The 23,559-nt window shown below is 38.2% G+C and overlaps 1 protein-coding gene across 1 annotated transcript in view; it reads left to right on the top strand.

The window, feature by feature from the left end:
- Positions 1-23,559, top strand: part of SVEP1 (sushi, von Willebrand factor type A, EGF and pentraxin domain containing 1) — a 128,720-nt gene that overhangs the window by 56,540 nt on the left and 48,621 nt on the right. The window contains exons 8-27 of the mRNA XM_062018175.1: positions 2,014-2,132; positions 3,533-3,662; positions 4,328-4,435; positions 4,667-4,798; positions 6,090-6,284; positions 7,355-7,476; positions 9,423-9,531; positions 11,425-11,613; positions 11,945-12,178; positions 12,694-12,855; positions 13,564-13,725; positions 14,553-14,714; positions 15,287-15,381; positions 16,516-16,612; positions 17,250-17,363; positions 18,258-18,371; positions 19,268-19,469; positions 20,461-20,618; positions 21,793-21,994; positions 22,468-22,643. Of these exons, the coding sequence (XP_061874159.1) occupies positions 2,014-2,132; positions 3,533-3,662; positions 4,328-4,435; positions 4,667-4,798; positions 6,090-6,284; positions 7,355-7,476; positions 9,423-9,531; positions 11,425-11,613; positions 11,945-12,178; positions 12,694-12,855; positions 13,564-13,725; positions 14,553-14,714; positions 15,287-15,381; positions 16,516-16,612; positions 17,250-17,363; positions 18,258-18,371; positions 19,268-19,469; positions 20,461-20,618; positions 21,793-21,994; positions 22,468-22,643 (2,982 nt within the window). The remainder of the gene's footprint in view (positions 1-2,013; positions 2,133-3,532; positions 3,663-4,327; positions 4,436-4,666; positions 4,799-6,089; positions 6,285-7,354; positions 7,477-9,422; positions 9,532-11,424; positions 11,614-11,944; positions 12,179-12,693; positions 12,856-13,563; positions 13,726-14,552; positions 14,715-15,286; positions 15,382-16,515; positions 16,613-17,249; positions 17,364-18,257; positions 18,372-19,267; positions 19,470-20,460; positions 20,619-21,792; positions 21,995-22,467; positions 22,644-23,559) is intronic.

The raw sequence follows: 23,559 nt of genomic DNA, 5'->3' as shown, positions 1-23,559 counted from the left end.
AAAGTGGAACCCACAATCCTAGTAAAACAACCGTGGTAATAATACTCCTACTAGTTTAGCACAGGTTTATGTAAGCCCTGTAGTCAGAGCAAATCTGTAAACACTTTGTAAAGCCTGGGTGATAGACATTTCAGCTGATTTTGGACTCACTACAGCTGTTGACATGCCCCAAGCAACAGTGCGCAAGAGTTAAGGCCAAAATTGTCAGACTCAAGTGTACAGAGTACAACAGTGGTCAGAATTTATATGCATTTCAGTATTGTTCTTCAGTGTTTACCCACCTCTTCTAGAAACGCTAGGTTATTTATTCCCTTACACACATGCACTGCACTCTGTAGTCAAAGGAGTTTGGCTTTAGATTATAGGAGGATACAAACAAAAGTGTGGTTCAGGAATAAGCTATTCATCTCTTCATGAACTGTTGTGCTTCTAGAACTAGTGTTTCCACCCAAACTGGCGCTTTTGCCAGCTGCTGAGTGAAAGAACAGTACAGCAAACAGTTAGGGCAGTCATCATGCCAGATCACTACAGAAACAGAGGTGGAAACTTTTTTTCTCTGTAATGGCCAAGATTTTATTCCTCTCTTTAAACATGCTATTTCCCTGTCTGTGATGTACCACATTATTTTTCTGAATCTTTTGTGTAAACTTGTGCCAAACCACAGTTTTTAATATTTGATGGAATCCCAGCACAAGGCTATAAGCTGAAGTGTTTGGATAAAGATAAAGCATCATAGCTTGAGTTCAAGTTTTTAGAGAGTACCAGTGCATAAAACCCTAAAATAAGAGGCACTAGGAAGCTCTGAAGGTTATTCTTCTGTAGGAAAAAGGAACAATTGCATTTAAATTTCTTTCATTCTTATTATTGTCTTTATTTCCCTGCCAACATATTTGGCCAGTTCGAAATAGCTATTTTCTTTCTGACTTACTTTGTAGTCTTTTTACAGAATTTCCCTTTCAAATGGAATTTACACCAGCCTGAACACTGTGGTCAAGAGAGTGTGAACTATATCTGGTAGTTATTTAAAAGAGTGCATTTCTAATAAAAGTTTCATCAGAATGAGTTCAGAAGAAGGCAAATCACTTGTATTTATTGCTTTGCACTCTTAATTACAGAGGTTTAATTGTCTGAGTTATGTCTTTACTGGAAGTATTTTGTAATAAAAATATATCAGTTCTGAGTTGTTTTAAAGCCTCTTGGGCATAGATGAGTTCAGAGCTGAATGCATCCTTGTCTCATGAGTCTAGAGACTATTTATCAAACAATGCTACAGCTGTAAAGCAACCTGACCGCAAATGTTTTGGGAGGCACTGTGGTACTTCAAGATTGTCAGAGAATCTTGAGGCTTAAATGTTGGTGATGGTGTTACCCATATTGTAAAATTCAACATTGTCATTTATGTCGCAAGAGGACTCCATTTGTCCTATGTAATACTTTGCAGCAGGAATTTATTACAGAACATTTACAGCAGCTAGTGGCAGAAAGCTTGCCATTGTCTTTTTTCTAGTTGGTTCAAGATCGTACTCCAAGGAATTTGATTTATGACTGTCTTGTTCTTAGTATATATATGTCACAAACACTTTTTAACTCACTAATAGGCAGAAACAAATGTTTTCATCCATGTCGTGTGGGCAGTGAAAGGATAGAGAAGCCATTTATTTTTAGTGAGTGTATGTGTTTAATGAATGGGTGAATAATGAGAAATAAATTAATTCTATCTTATTTATTCCTTGGTTTATGGTCACACGTGAAAACTAGTCTCACACTGCTGAGTGATGTACAAAAATACATTAAAAATATTCCTTCCCCAGGAGAGTTTATTGTTTAGGTATGAGCCTGTAGGCAAGAATTTAAAAGAGACAGAGATAGGGAGTTTGCAAAAAAAAAAAAAAAAAGCATTTCTATCCCAGGAAGCACAAAAGACAGTGGTTATAGCAAGTTGCATTCTACCACTGTAGATGTTTTATTTCTGAAATCCCACATTTAAAACTAGTTTGTCTTTTTTTGTGTCAGATATTGAAGCTCCTCAAATCCACTGTCCAGAAAATATTGAGACTGAGACTCTGGAACATCATAACTCTGCTAATATCAGCTGGCAGGTACCAACACCTGAGGATAACTCTGGAGATGAGGCAAGTTAAGATCCTGACATTTGACTGGAAGCAGTCTTGATACAGCTAGCTATTTCAAATTAATTTTAGGATCCACTACAATTTTTTCCTTCTGATAAGCAGGAGTGGAAGTAAAATCTGCTGTAAAGTATGTGTTTTGATAATTCAGCATTTTCTGTCATGGTTAGGGTTATGCAGTCACAGGACACTCTGTGTTTAAGTGCATAAAATCTCGTATGGTGAATTTATGTGGTCAAACAAAAGAATGTGCCCTTGTTTATAAGATGGAGACAGCTGCTTTAAAAATGAGCTCTTAGAATGTGAAGAAGTTTAATAAACTCTCTCAGAAGGAAGCAAACCCGTTCATTAATCTAAAAGGCTAACAAGAATGCACTGTGTAAGTAAAAGCTTGTTTTAGCTTCCTCAGTGAAAAAGAAAGTTCTCATTTGCCTGTGCAATGCAAGGTTCAGATATGGGCCTTTTGGTACTATGGGTATCAAAGGTCTGGAAATGGAAATACGGAGAAAACTTGCTCCAGAGCTGTTTCACAGAGAGTAACATTCTCTACAGGCTCAGACATGATCAAGTTACAGCAGCTGAATGCTTTGTCATGAGTCAGCAGAGGAACAGTGAGTCTGTATGTGCTTTTTATTTACTGCAAACACAGGAGTTTTTTACACATGGAAACTGTGAGTAAAAGAGGTTGAAATTCACACATGTTTTTGCTGCAGCATAGCCATGGCCAGGTACTGTACTCTGCTGACAGACAGTCATTCACTGAACTGTAGAAACTAAGTGCCTTAGCTCTTAGTTGTAGCTTGTTTGTCAAAACCATGGTCATCAGATAAACTGCCTTTGTTCTCAGGAAACTAGTTCTTTTAAAGAGGAGTTCCTTCATAACCTGTATGAAACAGCCACACACAGCATATAAATGTCATTTACTCCAAAAGTTGGGTTACTTTGCCATGCCAGAATGTTTTGAAGTATATATGGGCTATTGACACATAAACATATGTAGGTTAAAACTGGAAATGTACATACTTCATAGCCCACAGCTATCTGCTCCACACACCTCTCAGATCTGCAGCCCTCACGGCCGGAGAGCTGACCTGCAGATAAAGCAGGTTCTGAGCTGGGATAGTGTGTGTTCAGTGCAGTGAAGCAAATAAGAGTCAGTGTTGTAAACTGCAGCAGGTCACAGCCCAAATCCTCGCTGAGTAAATCCCTGTTGTTATAAAAAAGACAGTCTTAGGAAGGAGCGGAGCACTCTGTTGTGAAGTCACCCACGTTGCTTGAAGAAGCTATTTCAATTAATGAGTAGGTGTGACATTGAAGGAAACTGTATTGTGCCCATTTCTTGAAATGTGTCATGATTACTAACCAGTTTCAGTTTTTAAATAACAAATGTTTTTCTATAAAAGGTCTCAGTTCGTGTTACCCCAGCTTTCATACCACCGTTTCTTCTTCCAATTGGTGAAGTTGCCATTACTTACACAGCAGCTGATAAGTCAGGCAATGAGGCAAGCTGTACATTCAGTGTCAAGGTTGTGGGTAAGTGCTAGTAAAAGTCATTGGGGAAGAATGTCATGGTCAAAACCTTCTAGTTTTGTGAAGAAAGAGTCTGTGAGTCACTGTAGCCTTTATGTGTGCAGGTATAAACCCAGGAGTAGTATAATCTCTGTCAATGCTTTGCTGATCTCGGGTCACAGTTTGCATAATGTGCAGTTCCCAGATGTCAGGGTTGTGTTTTGTTCTATTGCTCATGCTGAGTGTTAACAATTTCTCCTTGCACTGATAGATTAAATGCTTCATTCTATTGTCATTACTGCCTTTGTCTTTTCTTTTTTTTTTTTTTTGCTTCCTGAAAGACCACAACAGAATTTCAAAGATTCCCACACACTGCTGATGCAAATCATTGTCCAAGCGTTTCTGTCAGACAGCTGTGTTATTCAGCAGCCCTATAACACAAGATTTGCTCTGTAGAAAGCAAACAGAATGCAGAAACCAAGAGCTATGGAATTAGGGAAGAATTAGTCTTGTCCATTCCCTCAGCATCTACCAGTTGCAGTAGCTTACAAGTGTGCTCCTAACTTTGTTGCATCTTCTGATGTACACTTAAAACTGCTTTTTACCTGACTTCTTCAGATTATAGATCTCATTTGAGTGTGGTGGCAGTTCAGTAAGCTAATGACATGCCATCCCTTCAAATTCTGCAGATACAGAGCCTCCTGTAATTGACAGATGCAGATCTCCACCACCCATGCAAGCAGTAGAGACTGAATACCCAGCAACATGGGAAGAACCGCAATTTTCAGACAATTCAGGTGAGTTTCTGCACCCCAAAACATGCATACAACAGTGGAAGGCTAGGGAACTCCAACCTGTTCACCCTTCATCCCTTGGAGTTTGGGATTTTTTGAGGGTTTTTTTTACTTATTTTTACAAACGTATGATTTGGAAGATATGCTACTGTTTCCTTCTCCGTTTGTCAAGACTGAGCATGAGAAACCTTCTTTTACTTACTGATGTTTTAGGTTGTCATTTACTTCTTCTAGGTGCTCCACTGACTGTCACTAGGAGTCATACACCTGGAGATCTGTTTCCCAAAGGAGATACAATAGTTCAATACACAGCCATGGATCCTTCTGGCAATAACAGGACATGTGAGATCCACATTGTCATCAGAGGTTTGTTGTCTTCATCTTCTTCATCTTCAAGAGTGTATGGCATTGTTTTGCCTGAATATTGTAAAGGATACAATGTTACTCTACGTTTTTGTTTAGTCTCCACTTTTTCTTTTAGTTACTCCTATTTTATACTAGAGCAGATACAATTGGGATATTTGTTAGTATCAAAGAATAAATTGGCTAAGACTGAAGCAGTGCAGCAATTAATTTGGTCCTGTAAGTTGAAACAGCAATGAAATTACGATTCATTAAGCAGTAAAACTTAAGGTAATCAATTTTTTTCTGTGGCAGATACAACATGAAATGAATTAATAGGTGCTACTGAAGTCTTACTTCAAATCTGTAGTTGAAAAGGGAAATTTTATGGAAATACTTCTTTAATCACCTGCACATATTGTAACAGATACTAGAACACTCTTAGATTTTAAAATCTATCTGTACCTATAAATATACTCATATTTGTGTTCATGGCATAGACACTTTTTTCCCACAGTTCTCTTTCTTCTCTAAAGGCCAAAAAATAATTTGGCAGATAAAGTATTCGGGATGATAATTCGGCTTCATCTCTGCTCTCGAGTGCTTATGTCTCAGTTGAATATAAAAAACTCTTGTTAGTGATGAGAGAATTTAAAATCACATAGACTGGAATTATGGTTATAGATTTTAGAAAAGGTAAGTTGCAAAGCGATATGCTGATTTTTCTGAATTAATTTGCTGATTTGCTGATATGCTCTAAATCTTAGTAAGACAATGCAGTGCTTAGAATTGACATTATTTTAAGCTCTACACCACCACCTTTTTGAGGTTCAGTGTTTGTGACATAATGCATTCTCCTTCACAGCTAGCCTGTGAAATAAATTGTAACTGAGATTTTACAGTCAATCCCTCTTAAGACGATTCTGAAAGGTCTGTAGAGTTTATTGTACGAAAGTTCACAGGAAAGAAATATTTTAGATTATTATAGTACATGATTGAATATGCATGTTTGCAGAAGTACAGAAGAGTTTAGATCTTGCATTTCTGAGCATTTTTAATTGCTCTTATGTATCACAATTTTTTTTTAAGTCTTCACATTTCAGGGTTTCAAATGCCAGTGCCAGAGTTTCAGAATAATTTAGCAGCAGCCTTCTCCTGATTTTTTGGAAGTAACAAGTAATACTTCCACAGACTTCAACAAAGGCAAGAAAAGGTTGATAGTCGGTACATTTGGAAATCCCATCAGTGCTGTTTTCCTATGTGCTTCCATTCCTTACCATATTCATTGATAAATAAATATTTGTATTTTTCATAGGTTCTCCCTGTGAAATCTCCTTTGAGCCTGTGAATGGTGATTTTACGTGTGCATCAGATGAAACAGGAGTGAACTGTACGTTGCACTGTGCAGAGGGTTATAGCTTTTCAGAAGGATCAAGTGAAAACTACTATTGCACATATGAGGATGGTGTCTGGAAGCCACCATATTCTCCAGAGTGGCCTGGTTGCTCTTGTGAGTCTTATTGCTATTCAAATGAATCTGCAACTCATCAAACACTTAAGTTTGATGAGGAAGTAAATTTCTAAAGTATTTTAGAAATTGTGACTTCTGTTTAATGGTAACAAGTCTTCCCTGTCCTCTGCTTCCCAATTGTTAAAAATATTGTTAAAGAACACCTGGAAGTCCCTAAATGTGTGATTTCAAAACCACAAAAATAGCAGTGAATTTCAATCCTGGGAATCACAAAATAATAAAGATGGCAAAGTAGAAAAGGTCTGTCATTATTTCAGATTGGTATTTGAAATACTTTACAAACACTAACTGACTTTTTGGTAGGACTTTTAACAGTATATGCAACTTACCGAACTTACTGCTCTAAATGCACAATGCATGCTGTATTCACATAACTAATTACCATGAAATCAGAAGCATTTATGTAATTTCTTTGAGATGGACACGTGCAAAACTTCAGCTGTGGAATTTCACGGCTTTGGTGATATTTTAATAATAATTGTATTTGAGCTACAATGTTAAGCCAGTTTTGACACCATGTTGCATTCTCTTCTGTCAATGTGGACTTCTTGGTTTCACCAAATGGGAGCAGTGTTTCAGCCATGAGAAAATGAGAGTTATGGTTCAGAGCTACCTATCAGTTCAAAATCCCTAACTTGCACGCTTAAAAATCTGATTTGCTGAAAATCTGGATAAGAATTTTTCATATTTAGCCTAGCAGCATTCGTAATAGGACTTCTAGTATTTATTACATATGTCTGTAAAATGTAAGTACGGAGTTTGACAGCTTACAGATTTCTTGCATTAAGACGATGCTGAAATGGGTTAAGTGGCAGACCTTTTTATAATGTCTGTGAGTTCTTCCAATAAATTTGATGCCTGCCAATGGATCATATTCAACTGAATGAGTAATCTATTTTCATGTACACAAACACAAGGAGTTTAGGTTGCTGATTTAAAGACAATGTTTCTTAGCTTAATGTGTTCCTATTTTAGCCCGAATGATCTTGCTTTTAGCTCTGAAACCCTTGCACTGACCGGTAAAAATGTATTTGTCCAATGTTTTTCAGTAAATCGTTTTGCAAACCATGGATTCAAATCCTTTGAGATGCTCTACAAAGCAACACAATGTGATGACAGCAATCTTCTAAATGGCTTTACTGAGGCGTTCCAGAGTGCACTTGGTAAAATGGTAGGTTAGCAAATACTCCCTACTTTTCAGAACATGTATCTCATTGTTACTTTTCTCAGCTAACTAACTTCATACAAGGAAAGTACAATTAAAATGTGTAAATTAAATCTATGCTTTTTCAGAAGATGGCAAGTCTCCTTTAAAAGTAGAGGTGATACTCTGGCATTTTAGTGTAATTCAGTTAAGCCTTCGATGTGGAGTTACATGGGACAGAATTTATAAAAATGTCCAAGCAGCTTAGGGACCTGGCACTCTTGGATTTTCACTAGGCCTCCAAGAAGTCAATTGTCCCCTAATCTCAGTGTTGATTTTCAAAATGGGATGTGATTATAAAGTATGTTTATTTTATATAGAATATATTTAACATATATCCATGTAGTAGAAGTGAACGTAAATGTATAAAAATAGATAAATTCCACATTTGATGCCTAAGTCCATCCACCTAAATCCAGTACTAGTGCTATAATTTCTTGAGTTTCTGAGTTCTTACTGTTGTCGTTAAGAACAGCATGGCACTGAATTTGAAGGGAGGGTGTATTCCTTCTCTGCTGTGTCTCTTGCATTGTACTTCAGTATCACAATCTCCTCTCTTAATCCAGCAGTCTGTCCTCAGCCGCAAAGCAGAAGCAGCAGAATATTTGAGTTGTGCTCTTGGGAGTGGATGTCCAGGCCTAGTGCAATAGCATTGCACCAGAAGAAAACACTGGGAGTGTACAGATTTCCTGCAGGATAAGGCTCACATGTTAAAAGCTTTTTTACTAACTAGAAAGCTGTATTAGCACATACAGCTAATGGACAATCTCCTGCAACTTTGGAATATAAGTCAGTAGCTCGTGTCAGATGTCTGAAAACTTATGTAACACTTCAGGCAATCCCTGACACTTGGACCTAAATATCTGTTACTTACTTGCCTTGCTTCAGGTTTATTCTCTTCCAGTAGAGAAATCTGGGCTGGTTTTATTGCTACTCCTTTCCTCTGAGAGCCAACTACCACCAGGTTCCAGTGCTTAGACCATTACTTTTGGCAAGCAAAAAATAATAAGGGAAAAATGCTTAGTGACCAGCCCAAGAAATTACATCCAAATGCAACAATCTGGGAAAACACTCAAAAAGGCTGTTTTGAGTATGCTTACTCCTGTTCCTAAGAATTCACAATTCTACCAGAGATCTGAAAAGCGGGGAGGAATCAGCAGGAGCCATCTTTCCAATGAAAATTGATGTGGAAAAAGTAAAGCAATTCCAAAATATTGCCTAGATCCCAACTTGCTTAAAACCTTTCTGGAAAAAGGAAGAAATAACATATTTTATCAAAAATCACACATTCATCTATGCTTATCTTATCTCCTCTGCTTTTGTGGAGAGAAGAAATGAACAATACCAGAAAGGTTTCTGTTGAGTTTTCTGTTTTGTGGTTTCTGTACTTCTCAGGTGATTTTCCCTGTCCTCTTAGGCCTCTTGGTGGAATGCATGAGTCGTTTTCCATGGGTAGGGAGAGGTGATTATGAAGAAATAAAGTTTGAAAGCTAGAGACAAAGTGACAGCATTGTTGTAAACCTGACAAACTACAAGTTGCGTAGCTGGGAAACCACAGATGTCTCAAACATGTGAGCTCTGCTCTCGTCTTCAACATGGAAATACAAGCCTGGACTTGTTTCTGTATTTTGGGATTTCACATGCAAGGGTGGTTAACTGAATGGACATCTCCTCTTATTGAAAATATCTTTTATAACAAAAAGCTTGTATGGCTACAAGTTGCCCTCTTGTTTCCCATCTGTACCAATAGAACACACTTCTTTCAGCAGACATTGCCTGGGTTCTAAGATTTCTCTTTTCTCCAATCTTGTCACTGGCAAGACTAGTACTTTACATTGTAACCAGAAGCTTTTGTAATTTATTGAGGGGAGCTATGTGGTTTTATTTTTTAATGTTATTCTTTATGTTGCAAGGTTCCATCGTTCTGTAATGATGTTGATGACATTGACTGCAGATTGGAAGATCAGACACGGAAACATTGCTTGGAATATAATTATGATTACGAAAATGGATTTGCCATTGGTAATTATTGATTGCATAGATTCTTAGCCATGCAAGTTTAATGTAGCATAATTCCTTTTGCTCTGAAGTGTGCCATGGTTGTGTGAGATACATTTTTAAAATAGTTATAGAGCTCTGTTGTGGTTTAACCCCAGCTAGCAGCTAAGCATCACCATCCAAAACCAGGACAAGCTTGTATGATAGTAAACAATTACATTATAGGTTTTATAAGAATATTATGGAACTAGTTGCTGTCTGGTTTTAATACTGCTTGCTATATAGTGTAGCGGAAAAGTTTACTGACATGCCTCACGATGAGGAGGGGAAGAAAAGTACACATACACACGAGTCCTACAAACCTGCTTGGTTAGCCTGGAAGAAAGCAACTTTTAAAAAACACAGGGTTTCAAACCAAAATTCTGAAAAAGTACAATAGATGGTTGTTAAGAAAATGAGGAGCATCCTTTTTACTGACTCAGATCAGCTATATAAGCTTAAGTTTGTCCATTAGCTGTGAAAGTACTTCCTGTTTGCAAGGTCAGGTTTTGCAGGATGACTGTAGATATATCAGAGCCTTATGGCAAGTCAGTTGTCATTATCAGTCCATTTTTTAACAGGCTAGTGTCCGTATTATACTACTATTGTCCTTGACATTTCTGAGTCCCACAGAGCTGCTCAGAGCAGAAAGCCTAAAAAGAGATAACTTGCATTACCTGTCTCAGCAGTAGGTGTTCTGGCAGATGAACAGCAGAACGTGTACTCTGTCGTAAGACTGTGGCTCTTTTACAGATTTATAGTGGAGATAGTTGGTAAGAGTTTCCCGCTTGTTCTCACCTTTTAGACACACTGCACTGCATTTGAGAGCACCTTTTTTTGCAGGTAGATGTGAGGGGCCAGGTGTTCAGTTTACAGTTGTCGTCTGGGTAAGGAGGAATATTGATGAGAGATGGAGCCAACTTGTAAAGGCCCTTGGAGGAAACAGTGCTGAGGTCATGGGATGTAGGGTCCTAGTCTCTCCTGGCTCACATCAGCATGACTTTGTTGCTGTTTATCTGGAGTTTCTCCTGATTTTACACTGGGAAGCCAGGAGAGGAGAATTCAGGTCATAAGAGACAGCAGTTTAGGAAACTAGTTGTGGAATAGTTCACAGGTATTAAATAGTCACAAGGTATTAAACACAAAGCTGTGGGGTTAACTTGTCCTAGTTTCCACTGTAAATTAAATTCAATCTAGATGGCTACTAAAAAGAGCTAGAACAATGAGACAGATCAATTAAGTATACCATGCACCTCTAGATATTGTCATTATGACAAGGTAGATTATATACGGAAGCAATTGTTTAATTGTTTCTGTCTGAATGCGTGTTACAGGTGAAGGACATTATACAGGGTGGTAATTTGACACACTATGTGTAGCAAGAAGTGCCTATCCTGGGGAAATAAACACACAAGTTGATGCTACTAGCCTTTTCTGAAAGGGCAGATGATGGTGGAACTATTCAGGAGTTCTGAAAAGAAGATGCAATAGAGACATGTAGCATAGGGTGTGCTGTCTGTAATTAAGCAAGAGGAGAGAGCAATACAGAATTGTTGAAGATGTTGCTGTCAGATGAGGATCTGTGAAAGACAGAGTAAGATAAAGAATTGCAACCTGTAACTTCTGCAACAGTATTTCTTTAAAGCTTTGGCTGTGTAAGATTCAGGTTCTATAGGATACCAGTTAGGAGCAAAACCGTTTTTTTAATTTTTCTTTAGTCAAAATACTGTTACAGTAGGCACTTGTGCAGAGGCAAAGCCAGCACGCATCATCTGGAGCTTCAAACAGACCCCATTCTCTTGTGGATGTCTTTTAGAAGTACAGGCTCTAATTTTCCATGTGATATTGCTTCTCTTGATCTTTCTTAATGCCTCACAGGACCTGCTGGATGGGGGACAGCAAACCAGTTGGATTATTCCTATGATGATTTTGTTGATGCAGAACAAGAAGAAGACTTATCCAGGCACCCCTCTGCCTCTGTAAAGGCAGCACCTGCTCGAGTCAAAAGGCATAAGCTGAATGTTCCAATGACAGACCATAAAATTAAGTTAATATTTAACATCACAGGTGAGAGAAGTAAAATACCATCCTTACCCTATTATTTCTTTCTAAAAATGAGTTTCTAATACATTCAGTAAAACTTAGCCTTCAGCTCACAGAGCCAGCTGGAGATGCAGATGACAATTTTCTGGAGATATTCATAGCCCCGCTTCATCACAGACTTTCTGCCTGGGGGAAAGATCACAGGTTCATGTTCATGGAGAGTACTGTGCACATGGCCTGCTCTCCACTTTCTACTGGCAAGCTTGAGTGTTGCACTCTTGACATGCTCCAGAGTATACAGGAAGTACTGACAGTAAAAGCTGTGTGCTTTTTGTGTTTTCCATTCACATCTCAGCTAGTGTGCCACTGCCTGATGAAAGGAATGATACACTGGAACTGGAAAACCAGCGACGGCTCCTTAAGACTCTGGAGACAATCACAAACAGGCTGAACAGGACTCTTAATAAGGAGCCCATGTATTCTTTTCAGTTTGCATCTGAACTCATTGTAGCTGACAGCAACTCACTGGAGACTGAGAAGGCCTTTCTTTTCTGCAGGCCTGGTTCTGTGCTGAGGGGTAGAATGTGTGGTAAGTCAGATGACTTTGTTTCATCCAAGTGTTTAGAATCTTTTTGAAAAGCAAGGTTTTGGAGAATGTTTGCAGAGGATTATGCTTTGACACAGCCCAGTGTTTGTGGTCTCTCAGAACAATAAACTGCAAAAACTGCTTTGTGCAGTTTGACTTCCAGAGAATGTTTATGTTCCTAACCAAAGCCTGTGGAAAAGGGATGCATTTGCACCCAATTTTCCACTCCCATGGGGAGTCAGGCATATCCACACTTGGTGATACACACAGAAACAATTCTTTGTATGCAGTCTTTTAACCCTAGTAGTCTTGTGGGTGATGTGTAGCTAAGATAGAGAATTGAAGTTTTCTGTTCCTAGTAAGATCATTGCAGTTTTCCAGAGAGATACCCCATCTCTTGAGGAAGAGCAGAGTCACATTTCACATAAACAGGGTTTGACTAAATGGGAACTCTAGAGGCAAGGTGGATATGTATGATTGTACATTCTGAGGGGAACCTTGTATTTCCAATGTTACAGTTAACTGTCCATTGGGTACCTATTACTCCTTGGAGCACCACACCTGTGAAAGCTGCTGGACTGGATCCTACCAAGATGAGGAAGGGCAGCTGGAATGCAAAAGCTGCCCATCTGGTAGCTATACAGAGTATCTACACTCTAGGAGCATCTCAGAATGCAAAGGTGAGAACTTTGTCTTTTTCAGAATGCTGCTTCTGAATGGCTGGTGGCATTGTTTTGATCTCCATGGTGCAAGTTTTGGAACTAGGTTAGCTTGTGAAATAGGAGCCATCCTAACTGCCCCTTGATTTGTTTGTAAAGAGAAAAAGGCAGTTTTTCACCACTGCTTTCATATGCAGGATGCCTGGGCAAATATTTTAAGAAGAGCTGGCCTTTGAAGCCTTGTTTCATCTCTGTCTTCATTCTGTTAGATTGAGAACCCATTTTGCAGGGACTAGTACTCTTTAAATAATGCCATTATTGTCCTTGCCAGCCCCTCTTTATCCTACTGTGATGAAAGACAAAATGTCTCTATCCTACACTACAGTTCCATGGCATTGAGCACCTCAGCAGTGCTATCTCCTCGTGACTTGCTCTCAAAAGAAGTTGCTGGTTTTATTTCCTATGTATTGTCTTATCATTAATTTTCTTGATAAAAATGAGTAACTCAATTGCAGTAAATCATTTGTGAACCTGATTGGAAGTGAATGAACTTCTTAATAATTCACAAATGCACTATTAGTAACTTACCACAATTATTTTGGTTTTTTTAAAACATTCTTTGTACCCTTCAAATCCTTCAGAGTACAGTAAACTGTAGAAGTAAAAGCCTCAGGAGCCATGTTTCTTCTTGGATATTGCTTAATCTTTATTAATTCCTCTGCCTTATAGCTCAATGCAAGCAGGGAACGTATTCACCTAATGGTCTTGAGACCTGTGAGACATGTCCACTTGGGACATATCAACCAGCATTTGGATCCAAGAATTGCATCTCTTGCCCGGAAAATACATCAACGGTAAAAAGAGGTGCAGTGGATGTCTCGGCTTGTGGAGGTTTGTAACAGAAAGGGCTATGAATTTTCTTTTACTTGCAGTTCTACAAATTTTTTATGTTGTTTAAAGATCAGATAATATAATCCTCTTCATCTGCCTAAGATTGTTTCTTCTTCTGTTAATTGTGGACCAAACAGCATTTCCCAGCAAAATGATAGGTTGTTTCCTGATACCTTGCTTATTCAAATGCCTTCCATCTGATTTCCAAGATGGATTCTTAGCTAAAGACAAAATAGGCAATAGGCATCAACATGAAAATAAAACCTTTTCCTTACAGAAGAGAAAGGGAATTACAGGATCTTTGTCACTATTATCTCCATAACAACCCCTACAGATTTTGTACAAAATACTGAATTTCAACATAGATTGTTCCATCACTTTTTACAAGAGATTGCCCTCAGCTGTCTTTGGGAAGCTTTGCCAGAAAGATTCCCAGCGGAAATAGTCTGTGGGGATTAATGATTCAGAAAAGACTTGAGTTTTGTCCTTATTGAAGGGAAAAAACAAACAAACGAACTAACCCAAAAAAAAACCACCCCACCCCACAGATATGGGAAATAAAAAGGAAAAGATTGCATTTGAAATCTGCCCCTCCAGCTGCAAAAGAAACAGATAGAAATACTTATCAGGTATTTCCGTAATCCTTTGAGAACCACATGTCATCTAGCACAATTTAAATAAGCATCTCTTAGACTTACGAATTCCTGACAGGTTTCATCCAGTTCCTTTAAGTCTGAGGATGGACTGTGAGGAGAGAAAATGATCAGAAAGAGGTGAGGGGAGATAGGGTAAGTGATCACTAAAAAACCATCCTTTTGTTCTTGCAGTACCATGTCTTGCAGGAGAGTTCTCTCGTACAGGTTTGACACCTTGCTACCCTTGTCCCAGAGATTACTATCAACCAGACCCAGGAAAGTCGTACTGCTTGTCTTGTCCCTTTTATGGAACAACAACTGTCATTGGTGCCAGATCCATCACAGATTGTTCAAGTAAGCCAAATTATGTCTGCTGGAAAAAGTAAATAAAGGGCAGGTCTGAAAGATGGCTAGGAGTACTCTTGAGAGAAAATATCCCTCTTACTCTCCTAACAAATAGAGACCCTCCACAGTGCAGACCACCAGTTCACAGCTGATTTTGCCTACTGATGTTGCCTTGGTGTTCTGTAGGAAGAGGCGACTGGGTGATACCTACCAAGGCTCAATAACAGAGTACACACATACAGTGTGTATACATTGTGTATGTGTACCACGTATATAAACCCTGAAGAAAGTTGTTACACAAGTATATGTGTATGTACATGCACATATATGTATATGTATTATTTTGTGTATGTAGAAGTACGTATTAAATATACTTGCTTAAACATACATGTTTGTATTTTATATATATTTATATTTATAAAATTCTATGTGGTTATGGTAAAGTTTACTTTTTTTCCCACAAACTAACTTTTTCAACATATCTTTTGCTGCATTACTAGTATGCAATTATTATGCTCTCATAGAATAATGACCTTGCCATATAGTGTTATTAATGATACTTTCATATCTGTCATCTTTAGGTTTTGGCTCTACTTTTTCAGCAGCTGAGGAAAGTGTAATGATGGTACCACCCTCTCCAGAAAATATCAGCAAGCAGTACAAAGTCAGCAGCCAGGCAAGGCCAAGATATATTTTCCAATGTTATCCCCAGTGAAAGAAAGAATACCTTGTGCAGAAGTAAATTACTAAAGCCTTTTTTAATGTACTTGTTATGCTGACTGTATTTCCTGAAGAGATGAGAGCAATGGTCATGAGGAAAACACTCAAACTCTCTTTGTGATAACAGAAGCACTTTTTGCTGGTCAAAGGAGGCTGCATCAGCTATTGGCAATCTTAAATTCTGGACCTTAAGCCTTCACCTTATGTATGAAATATTTATCACAATTATAAAAGTAATATGAATTTCATGGAGGAGATTCAGCCAATCTAGAAAAAGTAGATTGACCATATTCAGTCATCTGATGTCTTCCGTATGCCGAATTCCAGAAAATGTTTCCGGGCATCAAAGTCCCAGTTGTAAAATCTTTGTTTTACTTATTGCAACATAGATACACTTGAGAGGAGGCAAGCAGAGTACCCCCTTTGAAATACAGGCAAGTCCTCATGTGAAACTACTTTATAGACAATGTTGTCCATGCCTCCCCATCTACACCCAGTCTATAATTCCAACAAAACTGCTTTGTTTGAGTCTAAATTTAGGATATTGTATAAACAAGAGCAAAGTTGGCTGATGATAAATTTGGCCTGAGCCATTGTGTAACATATGGGCAGGTGACAAACTGATATCCTGTGGGCCATTTACTCAAGCGCTTTGCTGAATTCAGGTTAGCTATTTTAGAAAAAAGTAACTCCATGCAGTGAAGTTCCCCACCAGCTCATCCGATGACCAGTATCAGGAAGTGATTAGCCAATGTAAAAGCATGCAAAGTGGAGAACTCTTATCTAAAAAATAGCATCGTATAAAATGTCACTTGTGAATCATAGCTAATAAAGTTCTAAGGGAACAACTGTGATTAACTTATTTTTCTAACTAGAAGGCCATTTTAAAATAGTGATTCAGATTCTTGGTATTTTTCTCTAGAAAAATTGTTCTGAGGAGACAAAGAGGAAGAGCTAGAAGTTAATGCTAGTGACTTTTTTTTGCCCAGCTTTTCAAAGTGTCTGTAGAATGTGCAGTGTAAAATTAGAGTATTTTATTCCATCTATATTTCAGTCTCAACTGTAATTGTATCATTCTTGCCTCTGGCAGGTCTTTCATGAGTGTTTCCTGGAACCGTGCCACAACAATGGGACATGCAAACAATTGGGAAGTGGATACATTTGCATATGCCCACTTGGATATACAGGTGAAAAACTGAGAAGCGGGTGGAGGAGCTAACATGTCTCCATGCCCTTAACATGAGCAAGCATGAAAGAACAAAAACATTTCAGTGCAAGAGTATACCCTAAGTAGTTTGAATAGCAATCACAGATTTACCATGCAAGAGTATCAATAGTTCCTCATGTTTTCACCAAAGTATATTGTGTTTAGCACAAAAAGTTTCTGAATGGGTTTTCTGTTAGAGGAGCTAGTGGATTTTAAAATCCTATCACTTTACAATATTTATAACTAGGAAAACCTGAAAACTTGCACTCTAAACAGCCAGTCTACAAAATAATGCGTGTACTCCTCTTCAGCGTTAGCTTCTCAGTGGCTTCAGAGCAAACAAGTGACACATTATTCAACTATTATCAAGAAATGTTCTATGTTACTTGTGAAAAGTATGATGCACATTGAGCAACAAACTGATCAGTTTGAGGTCATGGCATTTAATACCTCCCTTTCAAGTAACATTTAGTCTCAGATCCATAGTAAAATCACAGTATAAAAAGGAAATAATAAACGTTACTGATACTGTGTGCAATTAACCAATCATATTGTCCTACATTTTCTGAACAATTCAAAATCTGTCTCTCTTCTCAGTCCTTTATTTTGCGTTCTAGGCTTGAAATGTGAAACAGAAGTCGATGAGTGTAAATCATCTCCTTGTCACAACAAGGGAATATGTAAAGATGGTATTGGGACTTTTGTTTGCCATTGTCAACCAGGCTATTCAGGTAATTTATTTCACTTCATAACTCTTCTTTAGACAGGCATTGTTTCTTTGCCAAGTAGATAACGCAAAACACAGGGGCTATATAATTCCTCATCCCTTAAGGCAAAACACAAGGGCTATATGATTCCACATCCATGGAACTATAATGGGAAAACAGCCTGATTTGCAGGTTAGAGTAAGGTTCTATTGTATGTTTGGAAATAAAAGAGTGAACATTCAAGGATAGTCTAGATGCACATGTGTGCATCCTTGCTTCAGTTTTGTGACATTTCTGGTCTGAAAAAGAAATAAATGAAGTTTAGGAAATTAGTAAATACCCAGAGGGAGAAAATGCTTGAGGCCTGGCTAGGCAAAGCATTTATGCAGTTGCTTTATTGCAGCCCGATGAGTAAGTTAGTGGGCCTTTTCTTATCTTTTTTCTCAAGTGTCTTTAACTCTCACTTGCATGTATTTTGAAGTATTGAACACTAGGGGAGGAACTGACATGCTTGAGTACTTTGCCAAAACAGCACCTGATTTCTAAATTCTGAGATAAATTACTGAGGAAATAATTTTGTGTGATTAAAAAGAAGGCCTCATACTTTCCACCAGAAATGGTCTCTCTCATCTTTTGTGTTTATGCCTATACATTTAGCAACAGCAACACTTGCTGGATATTTTTTAACCTTTATAAAGACAAACTGTGCACTTCACACCTTTCACATCCCAGCATCTAAGTAACACATATGGTCCCTGTAGACGTTTGTAGTAGTGCAATTAGATGTGGAATTTTATCACCTGATCTCAGTATCCTTTTCTTATGCAAGCAATGTGGCTCTATCTTCCACATTCAAGTCACTGCAACATGCAGGCGTTGACTGTCTTGATCATGCCTTGTAACCCTTGCTGTTTGAAGGTCTTTTGTGTGAGGAAGACATAAATGAATGTAGCTCCAGTCCGTGTCTCAATGGAGCCCACTGTGTTGATGTCAAGAATGGTTACCGCTGCACTTGTACAAAAGGGTTCACAGGTACACCTTTGTTTGTTTGTCAGCCTTCACTCTGACCAAAAAAGATCTCTTCCTACCCTCTCCCAAGTATTTAAATCTCATTGCTAGGTATTACATATATTATGTGTTGATATGGATGTACTGGATTCCTGAGATCCACTTAATCACTGAATCCCTTAGTGTAAGCATGGCTTCAGAAAGATTTACCAAGTGATTAGTCTTCTGTTACTGATTTTGCCATGAGCTTACTATGTGATGTTGAGTAAAGAATAAGGACATTCACATGGGTGCAAGTTGTTATTTATCATTTTATTTTAAAGAGAAAGATAAACCAGTGAGACAAGATGGACTATATTAAACAAGTCTCTTTTCCCATACTTAGCTTCCTATTATTTTCATAGATTTGTGTAATAACTAGGCATTATCTGTTACCCTGTTGCCAAAGAGTTCCACTATAAAATGACAAGTAATTTCTTCATTCTCCGGTGCTTGTAACACAGAGCCTCTTTCACAGCAGACATCCCACAGTCTTGCATTTCTGGCTTTTGTTTTTCTCGTTAGAGTTAAGGTTCCAGGTAAATATATATTTTATAGAACCAGTAGCAGCTTTTCATTACTTGCTCAGAATAGTTGCTTTTGTGATTTCCTGGTTCAGCCCAAGTTACCCACCTAATTGGCAATATCAGTTTAAATTCCCCACAGTCTGCTGTGTGTTAGTTACTACAACTTTAAAAGTGATTGCTGTAATACTTTTATGACCACTTAACCTCCATTAACTCCGAAACCTGCATGACTGCTCTGGTGTTTGCTGTTTCCCAGAAGATCAGCAACAGTCCTTAAAAAACAGAGATGGGTTAGTAATCTTCTTTCTTGGATGAATTCAAAGTGGAGCTGTGACTTTATTCTTTTCTTCTCAGGTGCTCACTGTGAAACGGAGGTCAATGAATGCCTTTCAAACCCGTGTCTTAATAGGGCTATTTGTGAAGATCGAGTCGGCAGTTTCTCCTGCAAGTGCCTCCCAGGTTTTACTGGTGTCTTGTGTGAAAGAAACATTGATGAATGTCTCAGCAGACCCTGTAGGAATGGAGCTACGTGCAGAGACGGTATCAACAGCTTCAGGTGAAAAACAGATGATTCATGTAATATAATGTGGAAAGTCAGTTATGTTGTGATGCTTCAGCCTTCTTAGATTTCAGCAAGGCACTTGGTACCCTGATACATTATAAATGGTCCCCGTCAGGGCACTAAATGATATTTTGAGAGGCAGTATTTTGAGAGGCAGCAAAGAAACTACACAGTTTGATGTGTAAGCATGACAAGACTACATGGTTTTAATATTTTTCTTCCAAAAGAAGCCTACTTTTCCAAGCTTCAAGGGCTTGATTTGCTTTCCACTAGAAGAATAGGTAATGACCAGTTATGAACCTGATAATGTTACATTTCTATAGCCTGGAAGATAGCAATAGCTGTACATACTTGAGAATATAGATTAAAATGCAAACACTGATGGAATCTTCCAAATACTTGTTTTTATACTTTAGAGTATCTGAATTAGGATCAGATGTTACAAATACCAATAGCAGTGTCATATCATAGATCATTGTAGAGACAGAGATGGCCCAGCTATTACTGTCTGAATTTCATAACTCTTTCCTTCCCCAAAGCTCTAGAAGTTTTTATGCTTTTCAACATCTTAGTTTTCTAAGTATCAGAGGTTTTGGTGCCTTTCTACTGCCTTTTTTTTCCCTTTGTGTAAGTACATCTGCCTGAAAATGCAAGTACCTCTCATCTGTAATTCTGTGAACCTAGAAGGCAAGCTTAACCCACAGGAACACAATAATTCCCTCTCCCAGTTTCATAGGAAGAAATGCAGGCACTGAGTTTAAATATTGTGTTGTCTCTATCAAGAAGAAATATTGTGCGGCTAATCGAATACAAGCATACTTAAAGGAACAACAAAATAAAACTCCATTAATTCTGTAGTATCTCTTCCGTTGATTTGGGGTTTTTTCAGTATATGCCATTTCTATTGTTGGATCTGGCCTCATGGCCAAGTGTTTTTGACATGTCAGTAGCCACTTTTGAAGCGTGCTTCTCTTTTCCTCCTTAGGTGTCTGTGTGTGACAGGGTACACAGGACTAAACTGTGAAGTGAACATCAATGAGTGTGCCTCCAGTCCCTGCTTAAACCAAGCCACCTGTGTGGATGCCTTGAACTCGTACGTTTGTAAATGTCCCCCTGGCTTTACAGGCAGCAGGTGTGAAACAGGTACACAGGACCAAGTGTCAGAAAAAAGGTGGCTTGACTAAGTGTCTGGGCAAGATTTGCACTGGTTGGGCTGATTTCATACAGCTTCCTCAGAAAGCAGCTAGGATGGTGGGACTGGAGAGGCTGAGTGGAGCCTGTGTGACTGCAGTATTAATACTAACAACATGTGTACTATATCGATATTAATTTACCTTTTCTAAGACATGGTTCTATCTTCTTAATACCTAGTAGGTCCATCAAGATTGATCTATATTTACTCTGTGTATCTGAGTTAATTAGCTTCTTATTTTTGTTGTATTTCACGTAGGGCTTTCCATCATAGGGTTAGAGATTAGTATGTAGCTTTAGTATATTAATATTAGATTCTATGATTCTATGATTAGTTAGCTTTAGAAGTCTTAAAGCTGTCAAGTTCCCTATGGGCAGGCAAAATGGGTCACACTTAGTGCAACTTTATGGGATTACGCCACACAACCAGGACACTCAAATCCCTTTGTCTTTTAGCCAGTCCATGAAAATTATAAAGTGTTATACTAGTACCTGGTGAATCTTTAAATGGAAGAAGCTGTGTTGATTCTACAGACATAATAGTGGACATAAAAGTCATTTAGACCTGCCACCCTGTGTCAGAGTTTAATAACACCCAGCTTTCAGTTCTCCACTTGATAGGTTTACATGTAGTATCCTTGTAAAGCATTCACTCTGCACTGAAGAGCAGCACAGAAGGATTCTTCCATAATAGTGCAGTGTATTTCAGAAAGTCTAGAACACAAGCAAAATCTTGTGGGTGTTTTTGTTTGTTTGGTTTGTTGGTGGTGTTATCTCAACTACTGTGAATAACATGGAACCAGATGACCTCACCTCTTTATGTTGTTGGGTGGCAGATGAACATGTCATTTCACTGATAGAGGACTGAAAAGCAAGGTTCTCATTAGTTGGTTGTTAGAAAATCGACTTGGTTTACAGTCATTTATCTTCAAACCCTGTGTTTTCAAGCCTTGGAAAGTTCTGTATGTTGGCTGATGTTAGACTGCTATAGACTCTTTCTATTTCCCATCGGTTTAAAGTGAATAATTTTTGTAGATATGTTGTGTTCCATTTGCTTAGATTTCTTTTGATTCTTTTTCTGTGTTTTCAGGAATGTAGCTCTGAAAATTCTTTGTCTTTGTTGCAGAACAGTCCTCTGGTTTCAATCTTGATTTTGAAGTCTCTGGTATCTATGGATATGTCATGCTTGATGGTGTTTTCCCATCTCTTGGTGACATCACCTGTGCATTTTGGATGAAATCCACTGACACTACAAATTATGGGACTCCCATTTCTTATGCAGTGGACAATGGAAGTGATAATGCATTTCTTCTGACTGATTATAATGGGTAAATCACATTTCTGGTTTTCTGTAGTTTACAGATGTCTTGAATCAATAAAGAAAGTACAGATCAGAAGTCTGAATATTAGCTTTACCTACTTGAGGTAGAATAATCTGCATCCAAACTACAGACTAGTTTGTCTGGACTACATTTACTTCATATTTAAAAGACACATTGAAATAATGGTTGGATAAAATGAAGCTCAGCACTCAGAGTGCTTGTAATGTGACTCCAAAAGCATGGACCCAAGGGGAAAGTTTAAGAATCCACTCTGTAGGCATGACTTGAGTCTTCATGCTTTGGTACAAAAGCACATTACTTATTTCACCATGCTTTGCATATGATCACTGTAAGTTATGGTTACCTTGTCTGGCAGATAACATTTATTTGAGTCACATGGGTTAGCCATGCTTTTTAAAAGCCGTGCTTTTAAAGTCACTGCATGCAACTGATTATGCCTTCATCTTCCTTCCTTGCAGCTGGGTTCTTTACGTAAATGGCAAAGAGAGAATCACAGACTGTCCTTCAGTGAACGATGGTAACTGGCATCACATTGCAGTCACGTGGACATGCACGGACGGGGCATGGAAAGTGTATATTGATGGAAAACTATCTGATGGAGGAAGCGGGCTGTCTGTTGGCTCGAAAATCCCTGGTATGCTTTATTTACACTACAAAACCATATCTGTTGCCTTCATTCTCTTTTTATTGCAGAATTTGCTGTGCCTGCAAGGAAATGTTTATTTTGGTGGGTTTATTATGTTTTCACATTTTCAGTATTTATGCAGGGTTCATGTTTGCTGTTCTTGTTCAGGAGGACAGTTCCCTCAGCCTCACTGAAGAGAAAGTGCACATTTCTAGGATAAGCTAGTATGTAACTTATTTGAAGGGTGACAGAATTTAGTCCACAAAGGAGCCTGTGCTGAACTGGTTTGGACTAGTGAGAACTCGTTTCTCAGACAACAAACCTAAGTTTAACTGTAATTTTCCTTACAAATGTGTGCTCAGTGTTGATTGACCTAGCCTTCTCGTGTTACTTTCAGATGTCTTTTTAAAATTATGATTTCGTTTTTTCCTAAAAAAGGATATGTTTTCCTGTTTCATTGTTTCCTGTGATCAGTAGTCTTTCCAGTAAATATCAGAAGTCATTGAAAAGGAATTCCTCCAGCATTAGAGAGCTGTGAAAGTCCTGACACTAAATTGCTGCAAAGAGGTTTAAATTGCTGCAAAGAAGTTTGGTTTTAATAATGTTTTCATATTACCATCTGAATTTACATAGAGTTTCAAAAAACTGTCCATATTTAAAAAGAAAAATGTAAAACACTTTAGTACTTTATACTTACTCTATCTTTCCAAATTACATTGGTGTTATCTCCAGTGACAAAACCTAAGGAAGCATGCAGTCGCTGTTACTTTTTGCCCTTGTCCACACACCCTGTGACATACAAAATGCATGTCCACATCATCTGTGCTACTGGTCAAAGAGAGGAAATTTAACTGGTATGGCATGTCAGAATGTTGACTGTCTAATCACCAATATGCTTCTGAGAGTTTGGAGTCAAATTTGTTGT

Source organism: Colius striatus, chromosome Z (genome assembly GCF_028858725.1).
Source record: "Colius striatus isolate bColStr4 chromosome Z, bColStr4.1.hap1, whole genome shotgun sequence".
NCBI classification, from domain to species: Eukaryota; Metazoa; Chordata; class Aves; order Coliiformes; family Coliidae; genus Colius; species Colius striatus.
Note: the sequence above shows the minus strand (reverse complement) of the source record. Positions and strands in the feature narration are given on the sequence as shown.